Raw genomic sequence first — 15,439 nt, forward strand, 5'->3', positions numbered from 1 at the left:
CTGCAAGCTCCCCGCAAGAAGCGTGAGACTTGCAACACTGCACCCGGCGACCCCGACTCGGCTGGTGGCGATCCAACACCTCAGGAGGGACCCCAGGACTACTCTGATACTGTGAGTACCAAAACCTGTCCCCCCTGAGCCCCCACAGCGCCGCCTGCAGAGGGAATCCCGAGGCTTCCCCTGACCGCGACTCTTTGAACCTAAAGTCCCGACGCCTGGGAGAGACCCTGCACCCGCAGCCCCCAGGACCTGAAGGACCGGACTTTCACTGGAGAAGTGACCCCCAGGAGTCCCTCTCCCTTGCCCAAGTGGAGGTTTCCCCGAGGAATCCCCCCCTTGCCTGCCTGCAGCGCTGAAGAGATCCCGAGATCTCTCATAGACTAACATTGCGAACCCGACGCCTGTTCCTACACTGCACCCGGCCGCCCCCGCGCTGCTGAGGGTGTAATTTCTGTGTGGACTTGTGTCCCCCCCGGTGCCCTACAAAACCCCCCTGGTCTGCCCTCCGAAGACGCGGGTACTTACCTGCAAGCAGACCGGAACCGGGGCACCCCCTTCTCTCCATTCTAGCCTATGTGTTTTGGGCACCACTTTGAACTCTGCACCTGACCGGCCCTGAGCTGCTGGTGTGGTGACTTTGGGGTTGCTCTGAACCCCCAACGGTGGGCTACCTTGGACCAAGAACTGAACCCTGTAAGTGTCTTACTTACCTGGTAAAACTAACAAAAACTTACCTCCCCCAGGAACTGTGAAAATTGCACTAAGTGTCCACTTTTAAAACAGCTATTTGTCAATAACTTGTAAAGTATACATGCAATTTTTATGATTTGAAGTTCCTAAAGTACTTACCTGCAATACCTTTCGAATGAGATATTACATGTAGAATTTGAACCTGTGGTTCTTAAAATAAACTAAGAAAAGATATTTTTCTATACAAAAACCTATTGGCTGGATTTGTCTCTGAGTGTGTGTACCTCATTTATTGTCTATGTGTATGTACAACAAATGCTTAACACTACTCCTTGGATAAGCCTACTGCTCGACCACACTACCACAAAATAGAGCATTAGTATTATCTCTTTTTGCCACTATCTTACCTCTAAGGGGAACCCTTGGACTCTGTGCATGCTATTCCTTACTTTGAAATAGCACATACAGAGCCAACTTCCTACAGCATGCTAAGCTCCTATCCGCTCAGCAGCTATTCTGGTTTAAAGGGATAATTTCGACCCTAACTACTCGCTAGACTCTCAATTGAGTCAGACCCGTTATCCACCGTAACCAAACATCGGGCATAAAATCTAAAACCTAAATGGAACACACTAAACCACACCAACATGGATGAATGATTATCAAGCTCAGAAAACAGACTTCAAACTGTGACGGAATTCTCGAAACCAGGGCATGAAAGTCCCCGAGCTCAGAAAGGCCATATTACTTGCAATACAGTGCTATTATATACACCCCAGACACATAACAAACAGTTGCCACACCAGCAAGGACACGAAGGAGATTTCATTGCAAGTCCATAGAGACTGTGCTACAGGGAGGGTGTCATGCTTTCGCATTTCGGTTGAGGCCGTGAGGTTGTATCCACAAGAGAATAAGTCCTTCGGTACTGAAGCAATCGATCTTAATCCTAATGCAAAACAGATGACAGATATTTTTGAGGTAGAAACTGCTTTGCACACACAAGCTTTAATATGGACTGGTTTCATTTGGTTAGCAGAAGGTGAGATGTATTTTGGAAATGGGTCATTCCTGGACATGTAATGGCGGTTCGGGAATAGGGGTAAGGAGTAAACTAAAGAAGGGTTTAGCAAAACGAAGGGTATTCAGAGAGGGTCGGTCTGCTATCTATAAGCAAAAGATGAAAACTTCACATCATTGATCGCATCGAGGTCAGAGGTTCAGGAAGCAGTGGGGAAAGCATTTCAAAGAGCAACTGAGAACGGCCATTTGTGTGCAGAAAGGACAATGTTGAATGAAAATGTTGCAGTGGTATGTAGCGTTCCTTTCCCTGCCCTCCACGTACCAATCAAACTTCCCCACTTGATCTTCATATACAGCCGCTACTAAAGCCGGTAACAAAAGCAACAGCAGCGCCATGACAGGAACACAGATGAGGCGAAGAAGGGACAAGTGCAGGTATCATAGAGAGGAAGGTGGGGCTAGAAAGCCGACCATAGAGCGACGGGGAGAGGAGGGAGCAGGCCACTGCAGAACAAAACTAGAATGCATATTCCCTATGACTAGAAGCTGAAGCTGGGGCATCCACAGGGGCCATGTTGAATATATAGAATTGCTATTATTCCCTATGGCGCTGGCTAACGGAAATACATTCTTAACGATTTTTAGGTATTGACTGAAGCCTGAGAGAAAGGTTGTTTTAGTATGTTGTGAAATTCTGTAGCTGCAATGGTTCACAAAGAAAATACGAAGTAATGCATGGAAAGATTAAACAGAAGTCCTCCTAAAAACGAATTTCCCTAACTAGCGATGATTCAATACTATAAACCACCATACTTTCTTTTCCAGTGTCTTGAGTATGAATTATAGTATTTTTTTTTAAATAGTAAATTGTGCTCTATTTTGTTTGCCATGTCGTTTTTGCATTTGTATGTTTAGTGTTAGTCAAGATCTTTCTAGCTCTGGGGTTAGCCAAGACCTTTTGATTTGAATACATTATGTATGTTATACTTTCTGAGGGCTTTCAGTCAGGTTTCTTCATCCATTCGTCTATCAATGTGTCATTAACATTTTTGTTACGCCCTCCACTGCATACAGCAGAGGGCAGAGGTCTTCAAACTTTTTGATGCCTGGACCCCTTCTCAAAGGTTTTCAGGATTAAGGACCCTTTTCTGAAAAAACTTCTAGAACCTGGTACTCATTATCATCGACAATCATAATTGTCCACAATTCCCACAAAAAATCATTTTTACGGTGAAGAAATAATATTAAACAGTGTTTAGCAAATTAAAGGTCAGTGAGTGTGGTGGAGTGGTCAAGGATGTGGCTAAAAACAAAGGTCCTCATTAATGAGGAATTGGCGTAGGGCAGCACTGCAAGTCTTGCTACACTGCCCTACGCCAATATAAAAGGGCAGGAATGGACCTTATTTATGAAATACAGAGCATTCCTGTCCTTTCCCCCTGCGCTGGCTCACAAATTTCTGCCTAGCGCCGAATGTAGGTAGGATTGTTTTTGTGCAAGAAAGAGATCCTTCCTGCACAAAGACAATCCAAGAGTCATTTTCCTATTTCTATGCGTGCTGCAGAATGCAACACACACGGAAAGAGGAAAAAACGAGGAGAAACAAAAACATTTCTCCTCCTTAAGTCTGCTCTGGAGAGGCGTAAAGTTTTGGCACTGTTCCATTTTACATGATTTAGAAAATCTGGGACAGCGTCAAAATCCATGGGTGTTGCATTGGAACAGCCACCTCAACGCCCATGGAACGCCTCCATGGCAAAGATTAAGACAATGCATCAGCTTGCGCTGCTTTGCCTTACTGCATATCTATGAGGCCATTCAAAGCCACGTAGGGTGGCTTTGCATCGCATCATAGGTATGACTGAGAGGCTTGTGCCGCCAAAGCATCAAAAATGTGATACTCCGGCATCACAAGCCTTTCATAATAAGCCCCAAAATATTCTGTAAGTTTTTTAGGTCTTTCACTGTCAGGTAGCTACATATAAAATAACAGCCAGCTTAAATAAAAAATAAATAAAAGAAAGTTGTTCTCAGTGGGAAATACACTGAGGTGCATTATGAAACTTCTATTAGTTAATGCACTGCAGAGGTCTGTGTGTAACCGGAGAGGACAGAAAGCACTGTAAATATGCAAATCATTATTTTGTATTTGCATTACACACAGCATAAAATAGACTACTACAAAATGTGCAAAATGTTTTACCATAAAATAGTGCTTCCAAAATATAGATTTTAGTAATATGCAGACCATACGTAATACAATTGTTTTTTTAACATAACTGTCCCTTGAACACCTTCTTAGGGGAAGTAAACAGTATGTAAAAACGATTACAATTAAAAGCACACACTTCACAGTTCAGTTGTTAACTCTTTTTACTACTACTCAAAATGAATAACTCTTTGCCATCACAAAGCTTCTAGTGATTTGATCAGTACCAGCTCCCAAGCATCCTTTACATTTGCAGATTACTGTTTAATTCTGCAGATTAACTGGTAGCGCATATTTGCATTTCTTTCAGGCAACCAGGCACCCTGGCAAGAACGCTTCTTTAGACGTCTGCCCATCACTTGGAGTCTCTTAACAGAAGACCTCATGAATGACAATTCAGCTGAAGTATGTTAAACTATCTAAATTAACCGTCCCAGGATGGTTGTTGTTTTCCAAAATGAGGAGTTTTGGATTCGAGGCAGAAATGGCTGAGAAATGCGCGCAACCCTTTGATGACTCAACAGCCACCCTGGGAGTTATGACCCAGTTTATAGACCTGTGACATAGGGTCAGCTCAGCTACCCTCTCTGTTGGCATTTTCTTCTTGCACAGTGTTCACTTTCAGATAAAACGTAGTCCCGTAATACAGTTTTCCACAAACAATTCACAAACATTGAAAAGCCAAAAGTCAGCCATCCACCCCAGACCTATTGCCTTTGCCAAGGCATGCATGCCAACAGACCCAATTCAGGCTGAAGACTTAAGATTTTTTAAAGTAAAAAATAGCTTTATTTTAGTTATCTCCGTCCTAAAACTGTCTCTGGTAAAGTCAATAAGAAACATACATTCTCAAGGTTTTTTTTCTTCGAAATGTCCTACTTTCCTGTCCCAAAATGTTGGCATGTATCCCAAAGCTTGTTCAATATGTAATAACTTGAGATGGGAGCTGAAAGAGTCCCTATTCGTGTGATGTATGTGTGGCTTCCAGGCTTTACAACCATCTTTAGGCCTCTCCTAAAGACAGCTTTGCAAAATACTTCTTGTGAACCTTACCAAAAACGTACAATGGGCCTACAGGATGCCTATGTCTTACTATTCGTTGGCTTTATTGTCACTCATTTGATGGCTTTCCTTCCTCTTCTTTTGGCTATCCCTCTACTAGAGCATGGCTTCTTTACCACACTTTTGATAGGATGACTTGTATCCTTTCACTGTTTACACTCCGGGAACTATTTCTTTCTTTTCAGTACAGTACTTCATGGGAGTGCATGCGTCTTCGTGCTCTCTCTTGTGTGCTGCTTACTCACTCAAATTAACATGATATCCCCATCCCCACCCATGGATCTCCAGGTTGCTCCTCCCTGCCACTACTCTTCAGGATGTCCATCGAGTTCCACACCTCTCCCAACTTAATTTTTTTTTTTTTCACCCAACCACATGCCTTCAAACTACTCCATTGTTCCTGTTGGTCCTTCTCCCAGGTTGCCAATTGCATGCCACACACCTCTCATTGTTTTTATTTTTTATCCACTGTTTACATTCCCAAAACGGATCTGCTGTTCCAGCAAGCCCACCCCCCACCCCTGGTCTTTGCCATTGTCATTCCACCTCCTCCACCATTGAATTTTGACTCGCATCTCTATTGCTCACCCTACTCTCCCTGATGCATTACCTTTTTTTTTTTTTTTTTTTTTTTCAAACACATTTGTTTTGAGGAGAGGGCACAGCGGCTGCAATCTGCTACCGGGCCACTCATTTCTATTCAATGCTCTTTCGTGCATTCCTTTTCTTGTCATTTTTAGCTACAAGACAGGCGTCTTCTATCTCGGAACATATATTAAAGAAAAATAAAAAGAAATAGCTGCCACATAAGGACACATAAGAGCACATGTATGGTGACGTATGAGAATGTATAGTTCAGAATGCTGCGGCATCTTTCTTTTTTGCCCATGCTGTTCCGCAGCACAAACATTTTCTCTTTTCTTATTACCAATGCAAAACTGTATGGGCAAAAAGAAAATGCTTGATCTCCCAGACAGCTGGGAATTAACTTCACTAACAGTAGCTATTCTGGTAGTTGTAGCATCTTTCCCAGCCTGGGTACCCACTGAAGACTTGGCCACACACAGAGCTATAAATCACATGCCTTTAATCCTCTGCATGTATCAGTGAGCTCCAACATTTTAAACCAAGCTTTCATTACATTCTAATCTAGAAATTACGTCACAATGATTTGGCGTCCACTGGGAGCCAAAAAGGTTCCATTCTAAATAATTCAAGACACCACATCTCCCCTTCTGGTAAATGAAAAATGACAGGCTTAAAGTGAGACGAGTCTCTGGTAATAGACTTCCCAAAGCTCTGAGCAGTCACCAAGTGTCCTTTGGTAGACACCACTTGAAAATGAAAAGATTCAACATCATAAGGAGCATCAGATTTTTGTGTATCTGTCGAGCTATCACCAAATCTCCTTTGCTGAATAAGATGCCTTTTGCATTTCACATCTTGTCTGTACAAACTTTCATTTTCTGTTTGTTAACCAAGTCCCTTGTATAAATCATGTTTTCATCTTTATCTCTTTCTCTCAAGAGTTGCATGCTGCACTGTTTCTTTAGTGTACTCATTAAATGCTCAACATGTCCATTGGCCTATGGCCATAAAGGTGTGATCTTTTGATTCTTTATGTTCAGATGCTCCAGAAACTCTTTATATTCTTTACTGTTGAATGGAGGATCATTGTCAGACTTTATAATGGCTAGTATACCCAAAGTTGCAAAGATGTCATTGAGTTTTTCAATTACTCGTTCACGAGTCGTGGATGAGAGTTCTTCAACCGAAGGAAAACGTGACTATTCGTCTATAATCACCATTAGATGTACATTATCAAGTGGACCAAAGAAATCAATGGCTATTCTCTCCAAGGCATGTTTAGGGCGTTCTGATATGTTCAGAGTATGCTGCATAAGTCTGGTTGACAGCGAATTGCATATGTGACAGGCCTTGAGTTCCTTTTCAACTCTTTCATCTAAATATGGAAACAAAAAGTCTCGAGATCTTTCTTTGTGGCAACAATACCACAATGTCCTTAGGGAACCACTTCAATCACTCTTTGTTGCAGACTGTCTGGAATCAGGATCCTCATCCCCCACAATGTAACTCCTTTCTGAGTTATGGACTATTCATCTTTGACATTTTTGCACTTCTGATATTCACTATCATTACTTAGAGGTCGAATGTGTCTGTTCCACAACTGATGTTTAATTATGTCTTTTAACTTCAGCAGGTCACTATCATGACTTGTGGTTGTGACAATTTGGGCTAACAATACAGCAGCTGGTGAACTTGACTTGACAATGAAATTGATGTAGGCCTCAGCCGTCTTAGATGGAGTAATGTGACGTTAAATAGGCACTCTCAAAAAGTAATCAGCAGAATTCTGATCCTCTCCTGGACAATACACAATTGTATAATCATACTCTTGCAATCTCGATCCCCGTCATTCAGTTCAAGGAGGCCTCTTGGCTTTTGGATGGTCTGCAAAGCTTGATGATCAATCACCAACGTAAACAGCTTTCTACAAAGGAACACATGGAAATGTTCACAAGCCCATACCACAGCCTACATTTTTTTTCTCAAGTGGCGAGTAAGTACCTTCTGTTTGAGATAAACTTCTATCATCGTAGGCCATGATATGCCATCTAGCAGTTGGGCGTTCGCTGCTGTGCAAGTATAGCACCTAATCCGACCAAACTAGCATCAACCACACGCTCTGTATGACGCTTTGCATTCAAGTGTGCCATTTCTGTAGCATTTTCAATGGCATATTTCATTCTCTTGAAACTTTTCTCATATTCTTTTGACCATTGAAACAAAACACTTTTGTCAACTCTCATAATGGAGCACTAACAGTGGCAAAGTCTGGTATGTATCTTGCACAGTATCTGGCCATTTCAAGAAAAGAACATACCTTTGAAAAATCTTATGGTGGTTCAGCATTTGCCAAAGCTTGTACTTTTACAGGATCAGGTGTCATGTCCCCATCAAAAATGATATGGCCAAAGAATCAAACTTGTGTGAGAGCTCTATCATGCTTCTGTATCTGTGTCCCCCAGGCTCGTGCAACTTGAGCCACTTGTTAATGCACCCACACTGGTTCCCCAGTCCATGCCAGCAGCCTGTTTCTGTAGGCCTCCCTCCATGGTGACTGCCACCGATGACAGACACCTGACGGTCCTAGAACTCTCTGCACCCGGCCGCCCTGGACCAAGGAGAAGAGGAGCACTGGTGTCCCTACAGCCCTGAGCATCCAAGACATGAGCGCACATGGTGGCTCACCTAAACTTGACACTTAGTTCTAACCTGCAGCCTCTGTCCAATTGGACTGATCCCCATTGACTAATACTGGACACCTAATGCTGTACTACACCTCTGCTCCTAGCCACCCCAGTGCCGCCTGGTGTGACCTGTTGGTATGGTCCTGACCCTTGCCCAATGCTCACCTTAAGTCCACGAGATTGGTCCCTAAGTTTCCGTAATATACATGAATGCAGTACTTGTTTTCATCTCAATAGGATACCATCGCAACTTCCAAAAATTGCACTGTTGACTTTTCAAAAGTGTAAAGATTTTTCTTGTAAAACGTACTTACCTGATTGTAAAGAAATGGCTCCCTGTTGCAGTTACCCCCCACTTTTTGCCTGATACTGATGCTGACTTGACGGAGAAGTGTGCTGGGACCCTGCTAACCAGGCCCCAGCACCAGTGTTCTTTCACCTAAAATGTACCATTGTTTCCACAATTGGCACAACCCTGGCACCTAGGTAAGTCCCTTGTAACTGGTACCCCTGGTACCAAGGGCCCTGATGCCAGGGAAGGTCTCTAAGGGCTGCAGCATGTCTTATGCCACCCTAGGGACCCCTCACTCAGCACAGACACACTGCTTGCCAGCTTGTGTGTGCTGATGGGGAGAAAATGACTAAGTCGACATGGCACTCCCCTCAGGGTGCCATGCCAACCTCCCACTGCCTATGGCATAGGTAAGTCACCCCTCTAGTAGGCCTTACAGCCCTAAGGCAGGGTGCACTATACCACAGGTGAGGGCATATGTGCATGAGCACTATGCCCCTACAGTGTCTAAGCAAAACCTTAGACATTGTAAGTGCAGGGTAGCCATAAGAGTATATGGGCTGGGAGTCTGTCAAAAACGAACTCCACAGCTCCATAATGGCTACACTGAATACTGGGAAGTTTAGTATCAAACTTCTCAGAATAATAAACCCACACTGATGCCAGTGTTGGATTTATTAAAAAATGCACACAGAGGGCATCTTAGAGATACCCCCTGTATTTTACCCAATTGTTCAGTGCAGGACTGACTGGTCTGTGCCAGCCTGCTGCTGAGAGACGAGTGTCTGACCTCATGCGGTGAGAGCCTTTGTGCTCTCTGAGGACAGAAACAAAGCCTGCTCTGGGTGGAGGTGCTTCACACCTCCCCCCTGCAGGAACTGTAACACCTAGCAGTGAGCTTCAAAGGCTCAAGCTTCGTGTTACAATGCCCCAGGGCACTCCAGCTAGTGGAGATGCCCGCCTCCTGGACCCAGCCCCCACTTTTGGCGGCAAGTCCAGGAGAGATAATGAGAAAAACAAGGAGGAGTCACTGGCCAGTCAGGACAGCCCCTAAGGTGTCCTGAGCTGAGGTGACTCTGACTTTTAGAAATCCTCCATCTTGCAGATGGAGGATTCCCCCAATAGGATTAGGGATGTGACCCCCTCCCCTTGGGAGGAGGCACAAAGAGGGTGTACTCACCCTCAGGGCTAGTAGCCATTGGCTACTAACCCCCCAGACCTAAACACGCCCTTAAATTTAGTATTTAAGGGCTACCCTGAACCCTAGAAAAATTAGATTCCTGCAACAACAAGAAGAAGGACTGCCTAGCTGAAAACCCCTGCAGAGGAAGACCAGAAGACAACAACTGCCTTGGCTCCAGAAACTCACCGGCCTGTCTCCTGCCTTCCAAAGAACTCTGCTCCAGCGACGCCTTCCAAAGGGACCAGCGACCTCTGAATCCTCTGAGGACTGCCCTGCTTCGACGACGACAAGAAACTCCAGAGGACAGCGGACCTGCTCCAAAAAGACTGCAACTTTATCCAAAGGAGCAGCTTTAAAGAACCCTGCAATCTCCCCGCAAGAAGCGTGAGACTTGCAACACTGCACCCGGCGACCCCGACTCGGCTGGTGGAGAACCAACACCTCAGGGAGGACCCCCGGACTACTCTACGACTGTGAGTACCAAAACCTGTCCCCCCTGAGCCCCCACAGCGCCGCCTGCAGAGGGAATCCCGAGGCTTCCCCTGACCGCGACTCTCTGAAACCTAAGTCCCGACGCCTGGAAAAGACCCTGCACCCGCAGCCCCCAGGACCTGAAGGACCGGACTTTCACTGCAGAAGTGACCCCCAGTAGTCCCTCTCCCTTGCCCAAGTGGAGGTTTCCCCGAGGAAGCCCCCCCTTGCCTGCCTGCAGCGCTGAAGAGATCCCTTGATCTCTCATTGACTTCCATTGCGAACCCGACGCTTGTTCTAACACTGCACCCGGCCGCCCCCGCGCCGCTGAGGGTGAAATTTCTGTGTGGGCTTGTGTCCCCCCCGGTGCCCTACAAAACCCCCCTGGTCTGCCCTCCGAAGACGCGGGTACTTTCCTGCTGGCAGACTGGAACCGGGGCACCCCCTTCTCTCCATTGAAGCCTATGCGTTTTGGGCACCACTTTGAACTCTGCACCTGACCGGCCCTGAGCTGCTGGTGTGGTAACTTTGGGGTTGCTCTGAACCCCCAACGGTGGGCTACCTTGGACCAAGAACTGAACCCTGTAAGTGTCTTACTTACCTGGTAAAACTAACAAATACTTACCTCCCCCAGGAACTGTGAAAATTGCACTGTGTCCACTTTTGAAATAGCTATTTGTGAATAACTTGAAAAGTATACATGCAATTGAAATGATTCAAAGTTCCTAATGTACTTACCTGCAATACCTTTCAAACAAGATATTACATGTTAAATTTGAACCTGTGGTTCTTAAAATAAACTAAGAAAATATATTTTTCTATAACAAAACCTATTGGCTGGATTTGTCTCTGAGTGTGTGTACCTCATTTATTGTCTATGTGTATGTACAACAAATGCTTAACACTACTCCTTGGATAAGCCTACTGCTCGACCACACTACCACAAAATAGAGCATTAGTATTATCTCTTTTTACCACTATTTTACCTCTAAGGGGAACCCTTGGACTCTGTGCATGCTATTCCTTACTTTGAAATAGCACATACAGAGCCAACTTCCTACATTGGTGGATCAGCGGTGGGGTACAAGACTTTGCATTTGCTGGACTACTCAGCCAATACCTGATCACACGACAAATTCCAAAATTGTCATTAGAAATTGATTTTTGCAATTTGAAAAGTTTTCTAAATTCTTAAAAGTCCTGCTAGGGCCTTGTGTTAGTCCCTGTTAGCATTTCTTTTAGAGTTTAAAAGTTTGGTAAAAGTTTGAATTAGAACCTAGAACTAGTTTTAGTTTCTTAAAAAGTATTCCAACTTTTAGAAGCATAATGTCTAGCACAGATGTGAATATGGTGGAACTCGACACCACACCTTACCTCCATCTTAAGATGAGGGAGCTAAGGTCACTCTGTAAAATAAAGAAAATAACAATGGGCCCCAGACCTTCCAAACTACAGCTCCAGGAGCTGTTGGCAGAGTTTAAAAAGGCCAACACCTCTGAGGATGGCAACACAGAGGATGAGTATAGTGACTTGGAGGGTGATTCCCCCCCACCAGTCCTATCTAGGGAGAACAGGGCCTCTCAAGCCATGACTCCACAAATAATAGTCAGAGATGCTGGCTCCCTCACAGGAGGGACCAACCTCTCTGAAATCACTGAGGATAACTCCAGTGAAGAGGACATCCAGTTAGCCAGGATGGCCAAAAGATTGGCTTTGGAAAGACAGATCCTAGCCATAGAAAGGGAAAGACAAGAGATGGGCCTAGGACCCATCAATGGTGGCAGCAACATAACTAGGGTCAGAGATTCTCCTGACATGTTGAAAATCCCCAAAGGGATTGTAACTAAATATGAAGATGGTGATGACATCACCAAGTGGTTCACAGCTTTTGAGAGGGCTTGTGAAACCAGAAAAGTGAACAAATCTCACTGGGGTGCTCTCCTTTGGGAAATGTTCACAGGAAAGTGTAGGGATAGACTCCTCACACTCTCTAAAAAAGATGCAGAATCTTATGACCTCATGAAGGGAACCCTGATTGAGGGCTTTGGATTCTCCACTGAGGAGTATAGAATTAGATTCAGGGGGGCTCAAAAATCCTCGAGCCAGACCTAGGTTGATTTTGTGGACTACTCTGTGAAAACACTGGATGGTTGGGTAACTGGAAATGAAGTGCATGACTATGTTGGGCTTTATAATTTGTTTATGAAAGAACACATTTTAAGTAACTGCTTCAATGAAAAGTTGCATCAGTATCTGGTAGACCTAGGTCCAATTTCTCCCCAAGAATTGGGAAAGAAGGCAGACCACTGGGTCAAGACTAGGGTAACCAAAACTTCCACTGGGGGTGACCAAAAGAAAGGGGTTACAAAGACTCCCCAGGAGAAAGTGGGTGACACTAGAAACAAAGAAAAAGAGTCCTCTGTAGGCCCCCAAAAACCAGAACAGGTGGGTGGGCCCCAAGACACAACCCAAAACAAAGGTGGGTACCAGGGTAAGAACTGGGATGCCACTAAGGCATGGTGCCATAACTGTAGACAGACAGGGCACCACACCAAGGACACTTCTTGTCCCAAAAACAAACCCCCTAGCAAAATCCCAGGGGTAACCAGTGTAGCCATTGGGGATGACTCCTCAGATGAGGAGGTCTTCATAGCCTTCAACTGGAAAAAGGGCCCAACAGGTGAGTTGGAGATTCCAGAGGGAAGTAGACACTTCCACCACCTACTGGTGAATGGAATCCCAGCCACTGCCCTGAGAGACACTTGTGCCAGTCACACTATTGTGCATGACAGGCTGGTGTTCTCAAACCAGTACATCCCAGGTGAGATGGCCAGAGTAAGAGTTAGCCCAGACAGGGTCACTGATAGGCCTGTGGCTTTTGTGCCCATAGAAGTGGGTGGGACTTTTAGCTGGAGAAGGGTGGTAGTCAGTACAGACCTCCCCCTTGATTGTCTCCTTGGAAATGACTACCCAGAGGTTAGTCAGAGCCCAAGAGAGGAACTGGTCCAGTGCCAGTCCTCTCCCAAGGATTCTGGAGTGCCTGCCTCTGCAGTAAATGCAAGTAGGCCCCAGAAGAAAAAGAAAAGGAAACAGAGTAGGAAAGGTGGACAACCTTTAGCCAAGGTTCCAGCAAGCCAAGGAGATTCTGCTCCAGTAGGGGAGAACTCCAAAAGTGGCTCTGATAAAGTCCAACCTGACCCACAAGAAGTCCTGGCTAGTCAGGCAACTGTTAAGCCTGAGTGGGTGGCTCCTCAGCTAACAGAAGAAAGAGTGGAAGAAGGGTGTTTACTACAAGATGTGGTAACCCCCCACTCTAATACAGCAGACAGGCACCCTGAACCCAAAGAAGCCTGTAACTTAGCCCCTTCCCTTGTAGGTGAAGAGCTAAAGGTGTGGTTCTGGGCACTGATAGCTGTCAGTGGCCTCTGCTGGGTGTTAGCCTTTATGGCTGCACTATCCTTGGCATGGTGGTCTGACCCCATGCCAAATAGCAAGTTAGGCCCCCTGACCCTGTTGGTCATGGTGGGGTTACTCCAGCTCTGGGTAACCTCTTTGGGTAAGCTAGGGGTGACCCTGGCTAAGATAAGATTAGCAGAGGTGGATACCTCTAACCCCAAAATAGAGAGAATGGGTGAAGACATAAAAAGCACAGACAAGAGGCAGTTCAGACTAGGTCCTATCACTGTGGAAATGGGTCAGTTCCCCAGAGGGAATGACCTGAACAGGAGGATGTAAGGCAGAGTAGGCCCTGCAACAAACCAGCCTATTTCCTCTACTCTTCCTCGCCTGACAGACTAGGAAGACTCTCCCAGCTTTGGCTGAGTCTCCTGGCCTGTGGGCTGGGGGGGCTTGTGTAAAGAAATGGCTCCCTGTTGCAGTTACCCCCCACTTTTTGCCTGATACTGATGCTGACTTGACGGAGAAGTGTGCTGGGACCCTGCTAACCAGGCCCCAGCACCAGTGTTCTTTCACCTAAAATGTACCATTGTTTCCACAATTGGCACAACCCTGGCACCTAGGTAAGTCCCTTGTAACTGGTACCCCTGGTACCAAGGGCCCTGATGCCAGGGAAGGTCTCTAAGGGCTGCAGCATGTCTTATGCCACCCTAGGGACCCCTCACTCAGCACAGACACACTGCTTGCCAGCTTGTGTGTGCTGATGGGTAGAAAATGACTAAGTCGACATGGCACTCCCCTCAGGGTGCCATGCCAACCTCCCACTGCCTGTGGCATAGGTAAGTCACCCCTCTAGTAGGCCTTACAGCCCTAAGGCAGGGTGCACTATACCACAGGTGAGGGCATATGTGCATGAGCACTATGCCCCTACAGTGTCTAAGCAAAACCTTAGACATTGTAAGTGCAGGGTAGCCATAAGAGTATATGGGCTGGGAGTCTGTCAAAAACGAACTCCACAGCTCCATAATGGCTACACTGAATACTGGGAAGTTTAGTATCAAACTTCTCAGAATAATAAACCCACACTGATGCCAGTGTTGGATTTATTAAAAAATGCACACAGAGGGCATCTTAGAGATACCCCCTGTATTTTACCCAATTGTTCAGTGCAGGACTGACTGGTCTGTGCCAGCCTGCTGCTGAGAGACGAGTGTCTGACCTCATGCGGTGAGAGCCTTTGTGCTCTCTGAGGACAGAAACAAAGCCTGCTCTGGGTGGAGGTGCTTCACACCTCCCCCCTGCAGGAACTGTAACACCTAGCAGTGAGCTTCAAAGGCTCAAGCTTCGTGTTACAATGCCCCAGGGCACTCCAGCTAGTGGAGATGCCCGCCTCCTGGACCCAGCCCCCACTTTTGGCGGCAAGTCCAGGAGAGATAATGAGAAAAACAAGGAGGAGTCACTGGCCAGTCAGGACAGCCCCTAAGGTGTCCTGAGCTGAGGTGACTCTGACTTTTAGAAATCCTCCATCTTGCAGATGGAGGATTCCCCCAATAGGATTAGGGATGTGACCCCCTCCCCTTGGGAGGAGGCACAAAGAGGGTGTACTCACCCTCAGGGCTAGTAGCCATTGGCTACTAACCCCCCAGACCTAAACACGCCCTTAAATTTAGTATTTAAGGGCTACCCTGAACCCTAGAAAAATTAGATTCCTGCAACAACAAGAAGAAGGACTGCCTAGCTGAAAACCCCTGCAGAGGAAGACCAGAAGACAACAACTGCCTTGGCTCCAGAAACTCACCGGCCTGTCTCCTGCCTTCCAAAGAACTCTGCTCCAGCGACGC

General features: G+C 45.9%; 1 protein-coding gene across 2 annotated transcripts in view; it reads right to left on the minus strand.

The window, feature by feature from the left end:
• Window positions 1-2,177, minus strand: part of EMC1 (ER membrane protein complex subunit 1) — a 621,514-nt gene extending 619,337 nt beyond the window's left edge. For both annotated transcript variants that reach the window (XM_069240148.1, XM_069240147.1), the window contains exon 1: window positions 2,036-2,177. In XM_069240148.1, the coding sequence (XP_069096249.1) occupies window positions 2,036-2,109 (74 nt within the window). In that variant the 5' untranslated portion in view covers window positions 2,110-2,177. The remainder of the gene's footprint in view (window positions 1-2,035) is intronic.
• Between the last annotated feature and the right edge of the window lie 13,262 nt (window positions 2,178-15,439).

The sequence above is a fragment of the Pleurodeles waltl genome, chromosome 6 (genome assembly GCF_031143425.1).
Source record: "Pleurodeles waltl isolate 20211129_DDA chromosome 6, aPleWal1.hap1.20221129, whole genome shotgun sequence".
Taxonomy (NCBI): Eukaryota; Metazoa; Chordata; class Amphibia; order Caudata; family Salamandridae; genus Pleurodeles; species Pleurodeles waltl.